This window comes from Seriola dumerili, unplaced genomic scaffold (assembly GCF_002260705.1).
Source record: "Seriola dumerili isolate Sdu_G_001 unplaced genomic scaffold, Sdu_1.0 BDQW01000068.1, whole genome shotgun sequence".
Taxonomy (NCBI): Eukaryota; Metazoa; Chordata; class Actinopteri; order Carangiformes; family Carangidae; genus Seriola; species Seriola dumerili.
The window spans coordinates 14491641-14509423 of NW_019174323.1; the positions used below are offsets into that span (position 1 = coordinate 14491641).

The 17783-nt window shown below is 40.3% G+C and overlaps 1 protein-coding gene across 1 annotated transcript in view; it reads left to right on the plus strand.

The window, feature by feature from the left end:
• LOC111220375 (heparan sulfate glucosamine 3-O-sulfotransferase 6-like) overlaps window positions 1–17266 on the plus strand; it is a 22052-nt gene extending 4786 nt beyond the window's left edge. The window contains exon 2 of the mRNA XM_022743444.1: window positions 15857–17266. Within this exon, the coding sequence (XP_022599165.1) occupies window positions 15857–16475 (619 nt within the window). The 3' untranslated portion in view covers window positions 16476–17266. The remainder of the gene's footprint in view (window positions 1–15856) is intronic.
• Window positions 17267–17783: the final 517 nt, after the last annotated feature.

Sequence of the window (17783 nt, forward strand, 5' to 3'; positions counted from 1 at the left end):
CCAGGAGAGATGATTGATCAACTGAGTTACAGAACCAGTGAATTCAGAGACCCCCAAGTTGATCTCATCTCTTCTATCTCTTCCTGCATAGTAAATTTATTGTGAATCCTCTTAATGCCAGAACCCACTTGGACACATGTGGTACAGTGTATTGGGGTCAAAGTTCCCTTTAGTTAAACTCTTGGCTGCACAACCTGGTGGAGATTCAGCATAGTGCCTTGTCACGTTGGTTGCCACTCTCTCCATCTGAAATGAATGAATGGCTTCCGTGCGAATGTCACACATTTTGGTGTAAGACTTTCTCGTCTTCGCGAAGGTATATGAGCAACTGATACTTTTAACTGGATCAACAATGATCTTTGGTGATTAAAAAAAAAAAAAAATACTTTTATCTTTTTTGTTAGATGTTCAGTTTTAATTATCTATAGTCTATTTTTAAATGTGCATTGTCGGGCAATCAAACAAAAATTTTAGTGTCAGCTTTGAAGACTTTTTTTGTTCCACTGGTTAAAATGATCTAATCAGTGTTGAGGGAAAACCCAGATTTTTGAGGAAATGCATTTTCAGCTGGAAGCAACAAGCTCTAAAGATCTGTAGCTGAAGAGTCACGAAGCACAGAACATAGAAAAGGTTAAAGGTGAGAAGCAACTCTACATGTTCCTTTTACTGCTTTGTGTTGACAGGAAACTGTTTTACCTTGTTCTTTTTTAGCAGACATGACGCATTCACCTCTTTTTTTTTCTCTTCCTCTCTTTTCTCTTTTGAAAGCCATAATGAAACTGTGTTTTTGCTCTGTCCTAATCCGCTGACAGCTCGTGTCAACACCATGTGTAATTGGACTGGTGTAATGATAGGACAGGCATTAACATGGAGGGCTCAGGGACATGCAGACGGGGTGAGAGGATTAGGCTCCCCAGTCACAGTTAAAACAAGGCCTTATGAAGCATTAGTCAACACTTCTACCAGCCACCCTCCTACCGTCTTCCTACACCTTTAGTGCTATAGGGGAAGCTTATTGTACCAGGGGCTGTGTAGTTCACTGGCTTACAGACAAGCAATGAGAGTTATTGGACTTATTCTTTTATATATACTATATATAATATAATATATATATATATAATATATAACTTATATAATATATATTTATATATATATATATATTGAGATATATATATATATATATATGAGACAGATGTAAATGTTTGAAATATGAGTAACCTCTAGTCCAAGCAACACCATCCATGCATTACTACAGTGTACTCCAGGGGGTTGTTCTTTAGTTTCCAGCGGTACATGAGCATGACACATTGATAACTAAAACTAATGGATTAATGGCTCAAATGCAGGAAAAAAACATTAGCCTAATGGATAAATTGTAGAAATTGTTAGCTAAAAGTAATGTTAGCGTAATTGATTAATTGAAATTATTAGCTAAACTTAACTGATAAACATCCTAAACAGATAGCTAAAAGTAATGTTCGCCTAATGGATAAATGGTTGAAACTGTTATCTAAACATAATGGATAAATAGACTATACAAATAACTAAAAGTTATGTTAGCTTAATGGATAAATAGACGAAAAAGATAACAGATAAAATGAATGTTAACCTAAATAAATAATTGAAATATCTAAAAGTAATGGACAAATACTTAGACCTCTAACTTCTGCCACTCCTCTAACATCAATTTCACGAGGACAGTATTGTCGGTTAACGATATCCAGATTTGTATAATTGCTAGTGTTAAAATAGCATCCGGTTTAAAAGCAGTTCAAACGAACGTGTTTGGACACGATGGATTGTGTCAATGAGGGGTTACTTGAGGTCATCTGACGGGGCTGTGGGGGTAGGTCAGGTGTTCTGTTCTCTTCATTTCATTTCCTTTGCTTTCCTTTGGCTCCGACACATCACTTTCACCTATCACATTTACCTGAAAATCAAAATATTAATTTACTGTAATAACGTGTTAAAGTATTGATCGATATACCTCAGCACTGATTTGTTCCTATGTTGACTTCCCTGTGCCTTTCCTTTCTTTCTTTCTTTCTTTCTTTCTTTCTTTTCTGCTCTCCTACCTATTCCATACTTCCACATATCATATGATGTTATAAAAATATTATTCATTTAGTGTAATTACATGTTAAGTACCCGGTGATTCACATACATCAATTTGAAACAGAACCGTAGCATGTGAAGCCAACGAAATCATCTGAAACTGGACTGGAAAGTATCACTTAAACATTTCTTCTCTGACAGAGCTCTTCATTTCAAAGTGCTGTCTGTGTCTTTGAGCTCGCAGAGAGAGTCTTGGCCTCTGTCTTCAGCTGGTAACCAAGTAAAACACAAGGACATCCTTAAAGGAAGCATTTGGCAAATTGTTTGAGAAAAAAATGCTTATATGTGGAAAAGCCTTGGCTTTGCCATCTACTGGAAACGATTCTGTGGTTTCGTGGTGGAGAATGAGGGTTTAGACAGCCATGGTGTTCGACTGAGTGAGTGTGAGCATGTGTGTGAGTGTGTGTGTGTGAGTGTGTGTGTGTGTGTGTGTGAGCTCGGATTCATTCACACTGCTTCAGCTCTACCTGAGGTCCACCCCGTCCCACGATTCTCAGCATCTCTCAGCCTTTTTCTTGACGCTATAAATAACCTGCAGATATAAATGTCATTTCCCGATATCGATCACCTAAAATAGGTTCTTTCTATTGATCTCTCTCTCTGTCGGCTTTTATCACGCTGTTGCAGCAGAAATGAATTAACTTCTGAATATTCAATCTTGTTGACAAGGAGCTGTTACTCCCTTCCACTGCTGACATTTATACCCCACAGTCAGAGTGTTGCTGGAGTGGATTTATTGGCTTGTTCAGGTCACTCAAACTCTGTAATGTAAAGCCACTGGATGAGTTCTCGCCCTTGTTAGAGCCTCTTTCTCTTTTTCTCTCCTTAAGAGTCAATATTTCTTCTCTCTGTCTCTAAATCTTTTTTCTTATCGACTCATTTCTTTTCCTCATAGCCTCTTCTCTCTGAAGAAGCATGTTGTATAATTCAGCTGAGTGCTGGATGCACTACCTAGACAGGAATGTCCAGGTTTTATTTCCTGTTAGACTTTTCTACCAATCACAGGGGATGAATTCCTCTCTGCTCAGATTCTTGGGAGCTGCATGTTGCAGAGGGACTGACACAGGGGTTTTGGGGGCAAAGAGAGGCTTTCAGGGAAGAATTTGGAAAAATAGGAAATGTATAGATCTTGCTGGAAGAAAGAAGGCTTTGTGCAAAAAGACAGGCTCCAATGATTTGCGAGTATTTGAGGCTGCAGAAGTACAGGAAGGAAAAACTACTCTGTTATATCCACGAACATGAGCAACACTATCCTACATGTCTGTCAGAACTAATAAACATAACATGACACACACCGTTATTTACATGTGAGGGCATTTGTGTCAGCATTAACACAATATGTAAATTAATCTCGGAAAACTTTTAGGATATAATTAAACATGACTTGATAAATTGCTGTGGGATAGATATGGATTTTCAGTCAGTGAAAAAACAGGTCTGACTCAACTCAGTCATTTATATTTTGACAGCTTGTCTTTGGTTGACCTTTCCCTTCCCAGCATGCCGTGTCTCATCCAGTCAGAAATAATGGAATCAGATGACTGGGGAGAGATGCACGATGTGAGGATCACCGGAGAAACTACGAACCTCACTGCACTTTAATCACATGTACAGAGTAGAGAAAGAGAGAGTTTGCGTCATCGCTGTGACCGATTTTTAAATTCCAAACTGTGAAGTAAAAGAATCATAACATGCTGTTACTTCTCTCCAACCACAAACTAATCAAAACCCGCCGTCCTTGTCAAACAGACAGAGCAGATAGTGAGGCTGCGAGAGATCTGTGAGAGCAGGATGACTGACGAGCCGCCACGTTTAATGCACCACAACATAATCGTCCTCATGCTACTTCTCCTCCACCTTCTCTTCTCCACATCACATGCTTTTAATTCCTCTCAACCTCTTGCTTTTTTCTACTCTCTTTGCTTTGTGTCATCGGCCTTTTGGTTTCAGATTAGTCTGCAAACAGTAAATGAGCGAAGATGGGAAATTGAAAATAAGGTCAGGCTCTGCATGTGTGAGGAAAACTGTCTTACTCCTGAAGAAAATAATTTTGCTCCCCATTAAAATCACATTAAGAAGGGATCTTCTCATGGTCAGAACTGTTCTTGGCACATATGGGTATGTGAGTATTGTTTTAAGATGGACTAGTGGCTCCACCTTGACAAGATGCAACATTAAACTGCTTCTTAATGCATCAGTATTGATAATGTAATAATTCAATACCGAGTGGCAACCTGCAAAACTGCAAACTGCAGTTCCTCTAATGCCCACTTGAGGCTGGCTCCAAAAGCGAGTCAATCCCCATAGACCCTCATGTTAAAATGCCCAGAAATAAACATGTTTACAGCTTGTTACAAAAACCGGTTTTGGTCTCTATAGATTATGACAACTGTACAGGGGTGAATTCTCACATAATTCACCTGTTAGTACTTATGCATAATTGAGGGTGTGGCCGCTTTGAGTGACAGGTGGGAAAGCGGCACACACCGAAGATCTCGGCTCCACATAAGCCCCACACCTCTTTGCCCATTAGCGGGGAGTTAAGTGAAGTCAGGCACCGCAGCTCACTCTGAGCTTCAAAGCTGCTCTTCAGAAACCTATGGATGACATCACGGAGGCTACGTCCATATTTATTTACAGTCTATGTCCAACACGCCCTCAATAGGTCCAACTAGCTACAGTCTGACACAACAGTCCTGCAGTATTAAATGCTGCTTTCATCAACGTTGTAATGTTCAGTTTTAGAGAGGTGACGATTCAGCTGTGAGGTCAGTTTGTGGTGCAGTTGAACTGTATTGTGTTGAACAGGTGTTTCTGTTGTTTTGTCCATCAGTGAGGGTGGGCTAAATAACAGAAACACCCCACCCCTCAGTATAACTAAGTAGGTTTACCTAAACGACTTGCAAATTAGTGTATATATCTAATAATATAACACAAAGGACAATCTTGCATAATGAGCACTATTTTTTTCTGGTAATATTTTCACATCAATCAAGGATCTGAATATTTCTTGCACCACTGGGTATGTGTACACCGTGTGTAACAGCATAATATAAGCATCTGATGTTATTGTCATCTTAATTTAAGATTCAAAAATCTAATGAATATATTTATTTCTTTTGACATCATCACCAAAAAATGTGTGATAGTAATTAATAAATTGAAGGCTAATAAAATGGCTGCCTGTGAGGACAGCAACTAATTATTTTTCATTTTTGATTAATCTGCAGATTATTTTGGTGATTATTAGATGAACTGTTTGGTCTGTAAAGTGCCTGAAAACAAATGCCTGACACAATTTCCTAAAGCTCAAAATGGTGACCAGAAAATCCTGTTCAGCATTTTTGCCAAGAAAAAAAAAAAAAAGAAAAAGAAAAGATGAATCGTTTACCAAAATAGTTGAAAGTAAAATGTACCAACATTCTCTAGGGATCAATTTGTCGAATAATCAATTTCTTGTTTCATCTCTGAATTACAAATTCAAGATGATCCTGTCGGGGAGCTCAGGGGTTTTAATCAGTTTTTAATGCTGCAGTTTTCACTGTTCTACATCGAAGAAAGAATTTGAAAACAACATCAACTCACTTATGACTTTACGTCAACAACATTTATAGTTGCAGCTGTTTGGTTTTGTCCGATAGAAGAGTTACTCAAACCCACACCCAGTCTACCGTCACTGGCCTGTCTGGAGAGGTAGGTAATTATTGACTGTGTGTGTGTGTGTGTGTGTGTGTGTGTGTGTGTGTGTGTGTGTGTGTGTGTGTGTGTGTGTGTGTGACCATAGACCTCTTACTGGTGTCCATCTCTGGTTAATGTCTGACTGCCTGACTGGGTTAAGGTGGGAGGGGGTGACGGGGTATCGTGAGAACCTGCAGCCACCCTGAGAATCCCTAAGAGAAACACGCCTTTCTTTGTCAGCTTATAAAACCTCCCTACAAAACTCCCATCAGTTTAACTTAACCAACTTAGAAGAATTGGTTAATTGTCGCTGATGTCTGTGCTGGTTTCGAGAGGAAATGAGATTAATTATCCCTGAAACTCTGGCACAGAGAGCTGGAGCTGAATTCGAGGACAAGCAAAACATCAAACAAGACAGGGCGATGGGAGGACATCTGGAAACCAACACAGCAGCTCCCGCTTCATGTCCATCCAAACTCTGCTGTGCCCTGTATATATTGATGTGTGTGTAAACGTAGCCAAGGCCCGCTGAGTCCACTCTGCCGAGCCTGATAGATGGCACTAATAGCGGACCGCTGAATGGACTGTTTCCAGTTGTAAAAGCCGAGCCTCTGCCAGCAGTGATTTCCGTTTTTCAGCTTAAGACACAGCTAACAATGAGCTACAGAAACCACAAGGAGTGGTAGGCCCGAGCTGCTCGGAAGTGGGTTTTCAGGATCGGACGGTATCGAGTGTTCTTATTGGACGGGACCTGGGGAGTTGCCAGATGAGCAAAAGTCCATATTGAGTCGATTACAGTGTTTCTGAGGTGTGTGTGTGTGTGTGTGCGTGTGTCCCACATGTGTGTGTACTCTGTAAGCTGTTTAATTAGTGAAAATGTGGTTGTTTTCTCTGTCGTCTGTGCAGAGTCAGAGAAGAGGGTAAACATTACAGTATGTACATGTTGTCTCCTGTTTAATCTTTAACTGGACTAAAGGCCAGGCTAAATCCATTTGCACTGCAGGTTAAAAGATAAGAAACAGCTGTTTAGTTTAGTCTGGGGATCATGAAAAGTGGCTTTCATACCACAATGTACACAACACACAATAGAACAACATACCATAATATTTAGATTTTTTACATGCATGGATAGACTGTGTTTTTAATGTATTGTAAAAAAAAAAAAAATGTAAAAGCAACATATTTAAAAAATATATACACCTTTCACTTATTTATATATAACAAAGCAAGTTATCATATCTTCTTTTTTTAATTATCATATCCACTGTATGTAAATATATGGAGAAGAAAAGAATTATCTTATTAGTATATATCAAGACTTTCCATATATTCCAATACATTTTTAATATATTCAAAATTACCAAATTTTTTTAAATACACATTGATATGTGCTCTAGGGTAGAAGCTAATAATAACTTTCATTGTTATTTTATCAAATAATGGATGAATCATTTAGTCCAAAAAATGTCCATAACAGGCTCCCATAACCCAAGCTGACATTTTCAAATTGTTCTGTCCAACCAAAACTCCAAATACCAAAGATGTTTAGTATAAAAACAAAGAAAATTAAGAAAACTATAGCAAATAATGACATTTGAGAAACTGGGACCAGTTCATTTAATTAAATAACTTAAATGATTATCTGATTAACAAAATATTTGACCAACTAATTCTAATTCTAATTGATTTTCTGTCAATCTACTAATAGAGTAATCAACAAGTCGTTTCAGTTCTAATTAGCTCATTCCGACCAATATTACATTTAAATTACCAGTCAAACTGAACTGAACCGAGTCCACACATATTCCCAGCTCATCACACCATCTTACTAACAGCCCAGTTATGTAACTGTGGTGGAGACATCATGACATCACTGAACCATCCTTCTGTAATCTGCCCGTCTCTCCACCCCATCTATGTGTCCAGCTTGTGTTCAGGGGATCGGATGAAGGCAGGGTGGGGCCCCCCCCGCGGCCCCTGGCAGCTCGGAGATAAAGCCACACAAGTAGGCCACTGAGGGCCCGGCAGGAACTCCAATGGAGATTTTCCCATTCGATAAGTGAAGAGGGGTGGGAGCAATCTGTGGCAGCACACACACAAACACACACACACACACACACACACACACACACACACACACATACACATACACGTGCGCACACATTTCCTTACACTTACACATATGGACACAGACTCATACATTCAGAAACACACATCAGGCTTTGCTTTATTCTGTCATTACAGGTTGTTACGCTATCGGAAAGACATAATCACTACATCCCCTCTTCCTGTTCGTCATTTCCTCTGCGTTTTTCTTGCTGTTGTCGTTTCTAGGATTCTACTTTCCTGTTATTCGTTTGGATTTTAGTGACATCTTCGGTGATGGTGTGATTTTTTTTTTTTTTTTCTTTCTGAGCAAGAAAGTGAATAAGCATATTCCCCCAAAATGTCAAGCTACTGCTTCAAGGTATATTACTGTGTTACATCAGTCATCAAAGGTTGCACGCTAATGCTAACGGTTCAAACAGTCAGTAGCTTTGAGATCTTCCTCTGTCATTAGGGCTGCCCTGGTTTCTCAGAGGAAACTCTGACTGACTACTTCTCACTCACTCATCGCTCTCAGGGCCCTGTGATGTCTCTATTAACTGTTACGCCTCTATTTTTCCCCTCAGCTAGACACATTCTTCAGCTCTTTCCTACCGACCTACCCCAGTGATGCAAACCTCCTCGGTAAAAATACTCCGCACCACCCGGGCGCGTCTGCCAGACGGTAACCTTCAGAGTGTGTAATAGTCCGCCACACACATGCTGAAGCGAGATGCAATAACATGAAGCGCGGGCAGTATGGGTTTATGTAATACAAATATTGCATAAAGGGCTGATGGATAGTAACGTGTACCAATGTTCAGTGATTTTTTTATTCCTGAAACTTAAAAGCATAGATGGTCTCCACCAGATTTTTCTTCTTCTTTACAGGGAAAAACCTGTGAAACCTCATTTAGCAACACAAACTCAAAAACCAGATACTTATCATTACTTACTTTAGCCTTAAAATCTCTTTTTGGCAGCTTGGCAACTTGAATTTCAATAACTAAGAAAATAAGAAAACATCCAAGACAGAGGTTTTCTGTATTTTTACATAGAAATGGATACATTTAACAAAAGGTTACTGGCCAGAAACATCATCCAACTAATGCAATGGCTCACCTCCAACAGACACAAAGAGAAGCACTACTTTACCTCCCCTTTTATTGAGTTGCTTACAGTCCCCGCTGACTTGTAATCAGCCCACAGAAGCTGCTCAGCCCTGTATTTGCCATCAGTAATAACAAGCCTCCACCTCCACACAGCAGCTTTTACAGATCTTTGAACACACACAGGCAGACTGTATGTGTCTTCATATGTCCCTCTGTAGTGGTCAAGGATGTCAGAGTGGTTTAAAATTCCTTCACACATGTCAAATATATTCATAACAATCTCACTTTGAAGGATACAGTAAAGGCCAAGTGGAGGCTTTGAAGTTGTAAGAGAGATGGAGAAGAGTGGAGACAAGAGAGGAGGTGAGGGAAACGAAGGGATCGAGGAAGGAAAAGAGGAAGAAACACTGCATGTACGCGAAAGAAAGCTGCACATGATGACATGTTGCATTACATGATCCCCCGTTATCCCCGGTGGTCTCGCCCTCTGAATCACAACCATCTGCCGCTGACCTTCGGGGTGGAAGAGTGTGTTTCCGTGCAGTGCAGGCTGGTGGGGATTTAGAGGGTCCGGGAGTCTGGCCCAGCAGAGCCGGTATGGCTCACAGCTTTCAGAGCTCCGAACCCCGGGACCAGAGGGAAACTTCCTAACCCTGAAACACCTCCCTCATCTCCACGTTACACACACACACACACACACACACACACACAAACTGCTCCCAGATGTGGATCCATCCTGTGGACAGCATGTTCAGATGGTTTGCTGTGTGAACGTGTGTGTGTGCTGCGCCTATGAGTGTGTGTTTGTCGTGGCAGAAAGCAGAAGAGTAAGATGGGTGGTGTTCAAACAGAAATGGAAATGGCTGATGTGTGTGCTTCCCTCTGGAAAGGCGATAATAGCCGCTGTGTTTACAGTACCTGCAGGTGTCCTTTTTATTTGGAAATATACACACACTCACATTTGAGAAGCACTTTAGTGGGTGAGCTCCTTCATTCAGGCATCAATCTGTTCTAAGTGAGGGAGGAATAATTGTTTTATGCACTTTAGATCATTTTACCCCAGAAATAATTGGCATAGACCATCCATACACACTGTAGTATACATCTACAATCTAACCTGTTCTTTACATTTTTTCCTTCTTTTAACTACTTTGTTCAAGACAACAAGCTATTTTCTGATCATTTATGCTAAATAGTTCATAGTGATTAATCTACCATTGCTAATATTTCTATTTAAATTGATGTAACAATTCAATCTACAATTTAATACATGGGGTTTAAAGGTAGATGAAAGGGGTACTTAAGCAATTTATTATTGCACTTTCACATAAGTTGGGAGACTTGCTAGAGACAGGATTTTTGAAAAGTAAGATCAAAGACTATGCAGCTGAGGACAAGAAATCCTTAACTTTAATTCCTTATAAGTCAAACTCCAGAAACACTTAAACCTCCATTTTCCATAACTTAATAAAACTAAATTTTCTGGACAACTTCATCAACATGGTAAACACCCATGCCACTTGCACCATCACCCCAGTTTTTTAACACAAGCTTTCTGTTAAAGAATTGTAGCATCAAAACCAAAGCTGAGATTATCAACATCAGCAGGATCTTTATTTCAGACTTTAGAAAGCTCAGCCAGAGCAACACGAGGCTATAGTGCCTACGCTCCACGACAGGTATACTGACCTGTGAGTGTGAAATCAGTGAAATGCCCCTTTAACCACATATAACAGTGTGAATTCATTTAGCATCAGAAGGTGAGATAACATTTACAGCTACTCTCCTGAGCTAGGGTAGTTACTCGTTAGCAGGACTAGTTAAACTTTAATTGTTATTTTTCTCCATCGTGATTGGATTGGAGCAAATAGAATTCCTAAGGTTGAAGTTAATCAAAGTTTATATTTTCAGTAGGTTGGTCATAGGCAAAGAAACTTAATATAGCCTACCTTTTGCTGAGGCTAACTGCGGCTATCTCACCACTAGCTAGCTTAAACTTGATATAGCTGTCTCTCTGTGGCAGAAGGTAAGCCAGAGTGCAGTGTGCGGGTTTGGCTTGGTTTTTAGCTCCATTTTGTAGTTACTGCAAATTCTGCATAGTGTTTTATGGAAATTGTTCATTTGTATGCCACATTCATTTTTTATTTAGTAAAAATGTCACAAGCGTCTGCTATTAACTCAACTTTGACCAAATATAGGCTATAGTTACCTCTACTTGGATTGTAGGCCAGGCATGGAAAATGTTATTTAAATAATGTTTGTCTACTACATCGACATAAAGTAGCCCCTGCTCCTCTCCTGTTGGCTTATTGTTGAGAGCCTGACGTAGGTCACTATACAGAGGTCACTCAGGAGTCCTCATATTCTAGTCATAAACAGTAAGCTATTAGCCTGCAGTCCTTTAAACAGATGCTAATAAAGCTCAGCCCACCCACACTGACCACAGCTAAAAGTGTGTTAGAGTGCCTGGACACATTTGTATGCACAGATAAACACACATCTGCGTAGTTTCAGACCCGGTTGCATTCCTGCTCCAGATGCTAACAGTAAAGGTGTGATGAAAACAAACATCAGGTCACTAGGTTTCCCTAAACTCTCTTTTGGAAACCATACAGAGGCCGGCAGTTGGCGGCGTCGCACACAAACCGACTGATATCAGATAAAAAAGAACAAACACTGCGTTTTCATCTTTATGAGAGAAAACAAGATTAGATGCTTCTGAATAGCAGCTCCAGGTTAATGGGAGGATTTCGTGCCTTCTTGGGTTGCTGCTGTTTTTCTTCTCTCCATCTGTGCTCTTACCTCGCATTCCCTCTTTCATTTTATTGTTTCCCCCTCTTCTCCTTGCTCTTCTCCTTCTTCTTCTCCTATCCCTCTCTCTGTTGCAACCCCCCACACCCTCATCTCCCCCCTCCCCTGTACCCACCACCGTGTGGCCTCCTCCTGGGCTTTCCTTTTGTAGCCAGGCTGCTCCGTGATTACAGGCCTGTGGTTCAAAATGTAAACATGATGTCAGTGGCAGCACCACTCAGCCTCGCATGGAACACCGTGGCTTCCACTAAACTGATTGGATGAAATTAAACATCCATTTAGTGCTATAGACACACTGACAAAACACCAAACAATGCAAACACACTGGCACCTCAATTGGTTTTGCTTTCAGATTTGGTTGTGGGCAGGGGATGTCAATGCCTGCACCCACAAAAAAAAAACACTAAAATATCTTGCATATTTTTGTTTGGTAGTGTGTTTTTCTGTTATGCCTTTTGGTTAAAAAGAAAAAATGTAGAAGCTTATGTAGGTTTTTCCAGGGAGACAACACCCATTTTTGATAGGAGAAAATTGTTTCATGATCTAAAACATCAACAGTAACTGTCAGTTTTTAATTCCCTTTAGAGCAGAGAGATTATTTCTAGAGCCACTAACGTTAAAGAATCATACAGGGAGAAATTTATCATAAGAGACACAGACTCCCCAGACAGTAATATTAAGAGACCCAAGTGCATTGCAGCCAAAAATATGGTGATGAAAGGACCCAAGTCTCCTTTTTTCTATACTAATATTCACTTGATTGTTCAGACATGATCTCTCAGGGGTTGTTGAAAGTCATTCTGGGAAATAGGAAACAAAGGTAGAAGAGGCAGGCTGAGAAGTAGATGCACCAAAACAACATGCAATTACCACAAAATCACAGATTGATGACACATGGGAGTAACAGTATCCAAGGGGGGAATTTCCTCTCAGAGTTGTTAAACTTTCCTTGGATCCAAATGAGAAATTTCGCTTCTTTTTTTCTGGGACCCAGATTCATAAAAACTATATTACCACTTACATCATGTGGTGACAGGCTCAGAAACTTGGCTTCAGGGCAATAGGTTGTAGCTTACACTTTGGCCTAAAATGCTCATTGTAAAACATCTCAATGTAGAGACGAGCCATAGAAACAGAATTGTTTTTCGAAACTTTTCACCCTTTGGTATTTGCTATATTTTCTCAGTTTTGTTTTGCCCCAGCCCTGTAATACAACTTAGAGGTTTCTTATGAATACCATAAGTTGTGTATTTGGTGTTACCCTCGTAACTTCATGCCAGGGGACATGCCGGACTTGGAGCTGAGTGTGTGTGTTGGATCAGAAAAAGAGAGGAATGGAGTCGGCTCCATCACCACACACCAGAGCTCAGAGCCCCATAAGCTCTTCACTTACAGACCAACCACGAAGACTCCGACCCAACCATCACCACATGCCTGCTGAGGAGGGAGGGGGAAGGCATGGAAATTAGCTGAGGGATCTTTCACAGTTGCAACACTGGCATTCCTCACTGCTTAGATTTCTATAACGCAAACTGAAATTTGAAGCTTCTCTTTAAACTCAAAGCAACGGGCTGTATTTTTTTGGTTGTGCTTTTTTTTTTTTTTTTTTTTTTTTTTAAGAGAGGAAAATTGGCAGGATATTTTTCACAGCGGAGGTTATTAGATTCCATTTTAGCGTTACAGTAGCATTTGAATGAAATAAACGACACGAGACAAATAGGTTTTCCTTTCCCTCCCATTTCCCTTGTTTTATATACAATCTGCTCTGGCACGTTATACAGACTCTCAGTCAAACACAGGCTTCAGTTAGGGTTTGTTGAACTTTCTGAGGTACTACTACGTCTTCTCAGCCTCTGAGTCATCTAAGTAGGGGTGAAGATCAAGAGGAAAAGAGCAGCCCACTTGTCTAAAAGCCAAAGTGTGCCTAGAATACCTCTACCACTGATGATAATAACAATCAGAGGGCCAAAGGCAATAACAGGATTGAACGAGAACACATGGCATGCCATGTTATCGGACTCCTGCCTGTTGTTTCTGTGGGAATTCCTAATAAGACTACTGAAGCCAGATATTTTGGACATTAATTCTATCAATTATGATACCACTGTACTTACAAATGTAATTGCTAAGGGAACAGGATGACTTTGCTACAACAAAGTCAGACATGAAAAAAAAAAAAAAAAAACAGAGTGGTCAAATGATCAGACAGGTTGTAAACAAGCCGTAAATCTTGACAGATTATCTAAACTACTTCATTCAAAGTTCAAAACATTTTTTCTTTCAAATAAGTTTGGCTAAAGGTGACTGAGTGTTCATGTCTCTTATCCAGACAGACTTCTTTTTTAGCAATGTTCCTGCTTTTCCAGATGTCAGCAAAAGGCCTTTTTCGCAGGAGACATTCTGACATGTTAGAGTATGAAAAGCACAGGTGCATTTAATAAAGTTAATGATGGCCAAATTGTATGAACAGTTTCAGTTCCATTGTACATGTTGGCTCGCTGTCACACTCTCGTGGCTTTGCTGGGACACTTGAATAACACAGCGCCATCGTTAATGTTATTAGTAACACCTGTGCTTTTCCTGCTATGACAAGTCAAAGTGTCTGCTGTGAAAAAAGGACTATAAACTTCGGGAGTGCAATGTTTTTATTACCAATAAAAATGATGGCCAAACTACAAAAATAGTTGTAACAAACCAGAGTTATTCTTTAACAGTCTTAATCTGCTCTTTTCTGTTGTTAAGTAGGTAACTGCTACTAAATGCTGTTTTTTCAGCTTCTTGATGACACTAAGTGGACTTTAAGAGAAACATAAAGATGTGTAGTGTTTAGTGTGTGTAGTATTAACTTTTCAAGTTTTTTTTTTTTTTTTAAATGCACCTATCAACAACTTTTCAGACAAACTTTTGCTACTTTCCGTATAAGAAAGTCACAAGGTCGGGCTTTCCCACTTGCCACATCTCTATGCTGACCACACAGCATCTGACCGGACTGAGCTTCTAACTTTCTCTCTGAGTGATTATTTTTAAGTTAATATTAATAAAGCCAATATCACAGCACAGCCATTATTTATGTGTTTGATGATTTTTTCAGACGGTGGTGCAGAACAGCAGCTTGGAAACGGCTCGATAGCGACTGCTGGTTAACGTAGTGTTAAAGGGTCTGCGTTTCGGTCACTTATTCATACTTGTTCCGTTGTGTGACAACAGACACAGAAAAATATAGATGGGAACAGCTGTATTGGGAATTGGGCTTTATTAAAATACTGTGTATGTGAGCACAGAGAGAATGAGAGTAGCAAACAGATAAAGGGCTGAAACCAGCTGACACTAGGCAGAACACATATAGTCTACAACACAGCTGGTTGTTTTAATGAGATTACATTTTTCAAGTAAGTTGCCCGACACCGTTTATATTATTTGACAAGGATTAGTTTGTAGTACAAACACATGGGGGAAAACAAGGAATTAAAGTAAAAAATATAGCAGCAGCAACTTTTCCCACCCTTGCTGTAAGACTACAAATACCAGCAGTGTGACAGTAATGTGGCTATTATTTCAGTCCTGCGGGACGCTCTCCCAGCACGGAGGAGCACAGTGAGGAACAAGAGGAGAGGGAGGGTCCAGGCAGTTATGAGCCAGTTTAGGAGGAGGCAGCGGACGAGAGGAAATTACTTTTCTGAGGTTAATATAGCCTTGCGGTTTTCCTACAGTAGCCACTCACAGATTCCCTCCCGGCCTGCACTGACATGGTCACTCCATCAATGCCAGCAGCTAATGTCATGTTTATCTCCCTCTAATCACAGATTTAGCCCACTAATTACAAACCAAAATCAAAAAGCCTCCAAGGCAAAAGAAGCATCATCAAAGGAATGTACTGAGAATTATGAGAATATTGAGGGAATGTATTCATTTTTTTCTAATATATAGATGTTATTTTTGTAACATAGAGCACATGTTGGCATTTTCTCAAGTATAACCTCCTGGAATGTTTAGAGTACAGTTTTATTAATAGCCGTCTCTCCCTCTCTCTGTCTGTCTTTTTCTCTTTCATCCAGGAACCTGATGCCTCGTACACTGGAGGGTCAGATCACCATGGAGAAGACGCCGAGTTACTTCATCACCAAAGAAGCCCCTCGTCGCGTCTTCTCCATGAGCCGCCTCACCAAGCTCATCGTGGTGGTGCGTGACCCCGTGACCCGGGCTGTTTCTGATTACACCCAGACTCTGTCCAAATCTCCCGGGCTCCCGTCCTTCCAGAACCTGGCCTTCCGCAATGCCACCACAGGACTCATCGACACGTCTTGGAGCGCCGTACGCATCGGCATCTATGCCAAGCACCTGGAGAACTGGCTGCGCTTCTTCCCACTCTCGCGCTTCCTTTTCGTGAGCGGCGAACGCCTTGTAACGGACCCAGCCGGCGAGATGGGCCGGGTCCAGGACTTTCTAGGACTCAAACGTGTGGTGACAGACAAGCACTTCTACTTCAACCAGACCAAAGGTTTCCCCTGCTTAAAGAAGCCAGAGGGGAGCAGCAGGCCACGCTGCCTGGGGAAGTCAAAGGGCAGGCCCCATCCCCAGATCCCCTCCGAGGTCTTGCTTAGGCTCAGAGACTTCTACAGACCCTTCAATCTCAAGTTTTACCAAATGACCGGCCACAATTTTGGCTGGGACTGAATGGCTACTTATCAAAGCTCCTAAAAACTTTTAGTAGCCAACTTCCAAGACCAGACAGGGATATCTTGAAGACATTGTGTGTTACCAAAGCTTTTACTGTATAAAATATGTATTTCCTTCATTTCCATTTCCTAAGCTATGAATGCAGGATCTGCCAACACATACTCCTGCCTTCCCCTAGGTTTACAACAGCCAGGCTAGCAGAGGTTGTCAGAGCCTCAATCAAAACAAAAGCTAGTGAGAAGCACTGGTTGTGGCTCAGTGTGACGGGTGAAAACCAGATTAAAGCATACTGCTTATTTGCTTAAAAACTGGAACTTCTAGCACTTGGCGCCACAAGTGCCAGAAGTATGCTATGCTCTCATTGCTGTCCAAAACGATTAATAGCACAACGTCTATATTTAAAATAACCCCAGAAAGAAACCTGTGCTGCAAAGAGATGTGTCTGAAATTAAACCAAGTGGCAAAAAAGTAAGAAGCCATGACAGCCGGACAGAGCTACGATAAACCAAATGACATGTTGGTACTTTGAGGGGGACACAGGAGTTCTGCTACAATAAACACAAGACAGCCAGGAAATAAGCAAAGGGGTTTGAATTCTGCACAATGGTACAATCAAAACAAATATAAATGTGTGTTTTTGAGACATAAATTAATAATTCAGAATCACTTAAACCTCAACAGCATTGTTCAGTTCACCTTTAAACAGTGTATGCAGTTAATGAATATTTTCTTTCCTTTATTGCAAACTCCTTTTCTGGACTCTTTAAATTTTATTATAAAAAAAAAAAGATAAACACATAGTAAAACAGAGGAGGATACCTGGGACAGGTGCAAAAAGATACCAGATACCAGTCCAAAATGTGCTGTAATTTTGCTGTTATTTATGTTGCCAATACAATGCTTGTATAAAATGTTCTTTACAGACCACACGCATGTCTGTGATTGTTGTCCACTACATTTAACTCACACTCACCTCCACAAATGGTACTTACATGCAACTGTATATTTCTAAAAGCCTAATTTATAAGATGACAAACTATTGTTGAGATGTTTACTCTGAGACTTTTGTATTTGAAATTCTGCTGGAAATTCTGAGTAAAACCTTTATTCTAAAACATGTGTTTTGCACTCATTTTCAGTTTCTGAGAAACTCTCAGTTCATCTTCTTTTTATTCCAAACAAACCAATATTGCTGCTGCAAGGAATTCAAAATACATCTGTTGGACAGATGAGTTTATTCCCCGGACGGGACCTACCAGATACTGGATGATTAATAAACAAAATGCAATTATTCACTATTGACTG